The sequence below is a fragment of the Micropterus dolomieu genome, linkage group LG08 (assembly GCF_021292245.1).
Source record: "Micropterus dolomieu isolate WLL.071019.BEF.003 ecotype Adirondacks linkage group LG08, ASM2129224v1, whole genome shotgun sequence".
In the NCBI taxonomy this organism is placed as follows: Eukaryota; Metazoa; Chordata; class Actinopteri; order Centrarchiformes; family Centrarchidae; genus Micropterus; species Micropterus dolomieu.
The window spans coordinates 4,921,926-4,927,837 of record NC_060157.1 but is presented as its reverse complement, the minus strand read 5'-3'; the positions used below and the strand labels follow the sequence as shown (position 1 = coordinate 4,927,837).

Sequence of the window (5,912 nt, the reverse complement as noted above, 5' to 3'; positions counted from 1 at the left end):
AGGGTGTACCCCCGTTTTCGCCCGATGTCAGCTGGGATTGGCTCCAGCCCCGCGCAACCTTGTACACAGGATAAGCAGTTGACGATGTTAACAGATTCTCCACTGGTCTCAGTTGCTACACCACAATACTTCCTGTATTGGCATTGAATGTTGGTGTTGGATGTAAATTGGGATTTTCACAATTGCCCAATTTGAATGTTTATGTATAATGTAATATGAAATTTCCTGACTATACAAGGTGACAACAATTGCCACAGTGCAAAAAAAAAAAACAGTTGCATCATGGGTTACTGGAGCTGCAAAGTATACAATGATCAAATCGAATTTCTCAGCTGCATTTCTCAGACCCTCTGGAATGGGACAGGCCATTGATGATCCTTTATGAAGTAATTTGTGCTTTGATTGAATTTTCTAATAAAAACCAACTCACTTTTAAAACGATAAATCTGAACTGCCCAGGGACATAATTAGTGAGTAATTTAACCTCTCCAACCCTACCCCAAACAATCATTTAATACTCTGTGCAGCAAAATGTTTCATATTACCCACATGTATTTGTTTTTCTATTTTAGGACATTAATCATAATGTGCTCCATTTTGAGTTGTCACTAACAACCAAAATGTTTATTAAATCTCAGATCTGCAACTTTATATATTTCAGGCAGGCATCCGATTACCTGTCTGGTCTGCAAGGCTTCACCTTCCTGCTCTGCCCCTCTCGGTTGTCGCAAAACAAACGTCTCATTTTCTCAACAGAATTTAATTATCATGTTTCATGACAGCAAATGGCTTTCAAGGAAGTATGATGGTGCCAATTAAATCTGATCATCTTTCTCTTCTGGTACCAGAAATGATGGTCGATCTCTGCGATATCCAGAAAATAAACAAAAAACAATAACTCGAAATTCTCAAGGGAGCACTGATCGGTATAACATCTCAATGCATCTACCGTTGGAAACACACACGGGGAGGGACATGCATTATTTAGTGCCATGTACTGCATCAACTTATCACTGCATTGCATGTGATCTATGGTGTTTGTGTGTGTGCGCATTGTCCGAATGATCCGGTAGGTGTCTGCCTCTACATCACTTCCCTGTCACTTCTGGAACAAACACTGAGGGCATTGATCTACACCGGTCTGTCAGGAGCCAACAAGGCGAAGACAGTCAGTGCTTAGTTCACACCCCACAGACGCACACATACACAAACACACACACACACGATTGGTTTGTACCCAAGATACACATTTACACTTTGTGTACAATATTTTTCCTGGATGTCATGACAGCTCAAACAAATTGCACTTTACCTCAAAATAACCATGAAATGATGGGCCTGTAGTGTACTTATGAAAGGTATACATTTTTGTAATACACTATTAGTATCATAAAATATGTTTTGATTTTACTTCATCAGATGTACTGTATATTCCTGGTATACTCACAAAAAAATGCACCTAAATGTTAATAAATTTTAAGCTGCCTTTCTGTGTATTTTATAAAATATACTAAATCACAAATACTTGTAGTGGTAATATAGTGTACTTTATTATTATTTTCAAGTCATTTGTAATATACTATTAGTAAGCTTTATTAAAGAAGTATATTGAAGTATACTTTCAAAAAGTGAACTTCAATATTACTTTATTTTAAGTGATATTTAAAAGTATACTGTATTGCAAATACTTATGGTGCTAATTTAGTGTGCTTGTGAAATTCATTTAGCTAAAAGTCTATTGTAGTATAGTTACATGAAGAGTACTTTATGTCCATTAGTTCACTTCAGAAGCATGTACTAAATCTCAAATACTTATTGTAGTTTTTAGTATACATATAATTTTATCTAAATGCTTGCATACGCCTGGATTATTGCAGCAGCCTTTTCACCTGTTTAACCCAAAAATCTATTGATCGACTCCAGACTGTCCAGAACTCAGCTGCCAGGCTTTTAACCAGAACAAAGAAATATGACCACATTACTCCTATTTTAGCTTCATTACACTGGCTCCCAGTATGTTTTAGAATTGACTTTAAAATTTTATTGATCACTTTTAAAGTTCTTCATGGCCTCTTGCCTTGTTATATTTCTGAACTTTTAGTCCCATACGCACCAGCACGTACCTTGAGATCCCCGGGCAGAGGTCTGCTGTCTGTTCCAGAGTCTCGATTGAAAACTAAAGGGGACAGAGCGTTTGCTGTCAGGGCCCCGAGGCTCTGGAACAGCCTGCCCGAGGAAATCGGGTCGGCTGAGTCAGTGAACTCTTTTAAGTTCCTTCTTAAAACATACTTTTATAGGAGAGCTTTTCCCGATCTTATTTGACTGTATTTTATCCCTTTTATTTTATTGTATTTTACTAATTTTATATTAATTTTTCATGCTCATCTTGTTTTTTTTGTATTATTCTTTACACTTGTTAAAGCACTTTGTAACTTGTTTTTGAAAAGTGCTCTACAAATAAGGATTATTATTATTATTATTATATCATGTTATTAGTTTTATCATTTATACCATGTTTAATTTAATGAAGTGCTTTAAAGTTGCAATTCAAAGAATTTTTCTCTCTGTCTGGACTGTTACATATAAATGCACAAAGCTACAGAAAGATCATTTTATGTATGTAAGGTTCAGAACAGTTCTTAAAAGTCGTGGTACATCCCATAAGTGTTTAGATTAGGGGTGTGACGACAAACTTAGCTCACATGCACAATTCACAATATTCGGTTTACGAGAACAAGACAAGATGATATTTTATGTACTATTTGATGACATATTCAGTGCGGAAATATTTTTGGGTGGGGGGTCCCCTAGAAAATTTTGAGCACTAAACACTTAATTTCCTGCATTCTGGAGACATTTTCTGCACCAATTTATGGTAGAATTGTCTTTATTTAACCCTCGCGCTACCCTTCCGGGTCCGTGTGACCCCCGCGAGCGGCCGCTGTTTCTCTCGCTTACGTGTCATGAATGAATACGAATTGTTGGGACAATGTACAGATTGGAGAGCGGAGAGTGGTCCGTGAACGAGCGAACGAACGAGAGAAGTAGAGAGAATAGTAGAGACTGGTAGTTGATGTTGTAGGCCTGTCTCCGAGGGTCAGGGTGACCCGGAGAGAGAGCCAAACGCGTGTCTGTCTGGGTCAACGTGACCCGCAGCAGAGAGACACGGGGGTCAATCTGACCCGCGGAGTACAACACCAGCGAGTAACACAAACACAAAACAAAAACGTGTCTGTCTGGGTCAACGTGACCCGCAGCAGAGATACACGGGGTCGATCTGACCCGCGGAGGACAAGACCAAGGAGTAACACAAACACAAAACACCATAAAACACCTCTTCTATCGGGTCAGATAGACCCTCGAGCACCCTTTCCCTCTCGCGTACGATACCAGAGGATACGCTCATACGGTTTAGTGTAACCTGGCTGCCAGGGGTCACCCTGACCCGGCCGCACTAAACCGTTCACATTACATTACATTACATTACATTATTACGAGCGCTCGGGGTTGGGTCAGTCTGACCCGCGTGATATAAAGCGAAGCCCACGCGGGTCAGACTGACCCAACCCCGAGCGCGTAACCCTATTATTAACGGACACGCGGGTTCACGCAAAGGTCATCGAATCCACAGACCGTAACCATGGAGAATCCTGCGCATGCGCGCAACGAGGCTAGCGGTAACGGATCCCACTCGGACAGCGAGTACGATTACGAGGATCGCGAAGAGTGCGAACTGCAGCAAATAGGTGGTGGTGGTGAAGAAGAAGAAGAAGAAGAAGAAGAAGAAAACGAAGAAGAAGAACAACCATCGCGCCCGCAACCACTACCCAGGAGCGACCTCGCGTCCAAAAACGGAGCTTTGATCTGGACGCGCACCGCTCCGCGCGATGTCTCTTCAGCGACCGCTGCCCCTCATATTCCTCATCATCATAATCATGCTTCTCATACTCGCACCCCCAATCCCCCGCCGCCCGGACCCACCCCGTACGCGGTTTCCCTGGTGAGCGACATACCTTCCGCGTTCGAGCTCTTCTTTACGCGCGCGATCCGTGCGCTCGTCTTGGAGATGACGAACCTGCACGCCGAGCGCACGGGCTACGGTCTGCGCTACCCGTGGTGGAAAGCGGGCATGGGCGAAGCGGAGCTGCGCGCTTACGCGGGCCTCCTGATCCTCACGGGCGTGTACAGGTCCCGGGGAGAGGCCGCGGCGAGCCTGTGGGACGCGGAGAGCGGACGCTCGATATTCCGAGCGACCATGCCTCTGAAAGCGTTTTACGCGTACTCTACGCTGCTGCGCTTCGACGACCGCGAGACGAGGGCGCAGAGGAGATCCTCGGATAAGCTCGCAGCGGTGAGAGAACTCTGGGACAGGTGGGCCGACATGCTGCCCTACATGTACAACCCCGGACCCGATGTCACCGTGGACGAACAGCTGGTCCCCTTCAGAGGTACGTGGTGGTATCGTGCTAATCGCATGGCCCGTTTATTAGCTTGTATCGGTTGTTTAGGTTTTCTTTTTTGTGTGTTACGAGAAAGAAGGAACGCGAAAGACATAAACGCACAGCATCGTTCACAAATCTAATATAGAGAGCGTTGGCAGTTACATTTGCGTGCGTGCGTGGGTGCGTGCGTGTGTTTATCAGCTCTCCATTATTTTTCCTAAGCTAAAAATCCCCTCTCCTCTCCTGTCCTCTACCCTCTTCTCCTCTTCAGGTCGCTGCCCCTTCAGACAATACATGCCCAGCAAACCGGCCAAATACGGGATCAAGTCTTGGGTCCTGTGCGATGCCAAATCCAGCTACGCGTGGAAGATGCAGGTCTACCTGGGGAAAAATAATAAACCCGGTAACACTACTACTACTACCACCGGAGAGTCTACTAGTCTATCGTCTTCATCAGCGACCCCCGCGCGTCCCAAAAAAAACCAAGGCGCGCGCGTGGTACTGGATCTAACGGTCGACCTCCTCGGCCCGCGCAACGTGACCTGCGACAACTTCTTCACGTCCTACGAGCTCGGCCAGCGGCTCCTAGACGCGAACCTGACCATGCTCGGAACCGTTAGGAAGAACAGACCCGAACTCCCTCCCGCGCTCATCTCCGCTAAAGGTAGAGCCGCCTTCTCCTCCGAGTTCGCGTTCGCTACCGGACCGGGGCCGGGAGGACACAGAACCACCACGCTGGTCTCGTACGTACCGAAGAAAAACAAGAACGTGCTGGTGATGACTACGCTACCGTGGCACTCTCGAACCGGAGGACCATCATCCTCAGCGTCAGCTTCATCATTCACCGCGAGCGGACTCAGCGAGCGCCCCGAGCTGGTGCTCAAGTACAACGCGACCAAGGGAGGAGTCGACAACCTGGACAAGCTGGTGGCCACCTACAGTTGCAGGAGGATGACCTCCCGCTGGCCCGTGGCCGTGTTCCACAACATACTCGACGTGTCCGCGTACAACGCTTACGTGATATGGCGAGAAACGAACCCGGGCTGGCTGTCCGGGCATCGCAACAAGCGCAGGTTCTTCCTCGAGCAGCTGGGTAAAGCGCTCGTGGCCCCTCTTATAGAGAAAAGACGCGGGCTGCCCCGCTCCGAGGCCTCGCTCGCGCTGGTCCGATGCGTGAGAACCGCTGCGAGCGCGAACACGAACGCGACCGGGGCTCGGTGCGAGTCTCGTCCACATTCTCGTCCTCATCCTCATCCTCAACCACCTTCGCGAGAGGAACCTTCTGAAACTGGGTCACGTGACAGAACCGAACCGCTCCAGCAGCAGCTGCAGAAACTCCAAGCCAGCAAGAGGAAGCGGTGTCAGATATGCCCCGCTAAAAAAGACAGCAAAACCTTCACCACGTGCCGAGGCTGCAGCAAGTACGTGTGCAGGAGCTGCGCGCTTCCGTACTGCCCTTCGTGCGTGTGA

At 46.9% G+C, this 5,912-nt stretch overlaps 1 protein-coding gene across 1 annotated transcript; it reads left to right on the top strand.

Moving 5' to 3' along the window:
* The first annotated feature begins 3,640 nt into the window (after positions 1-3,640).
* LOC123974629 (piggyBac transposable element-derived protein 4-like) lies at positions 3,641-5,912 on the top strand. Its single transcript, XM_046055452.1, has 4 exons — positions 3,641-3,755; positions 3,900-4,448; positions 4,714-4,845; positions 4,900-5,912. The coding sequence occupies exons 1-4, from the start codon at positions 3,641-3,643 to the stop codon at positions 5,910-5,912; spliced, it is 1,809 nt and encodes a 602-aa protein (XP_045911408.1).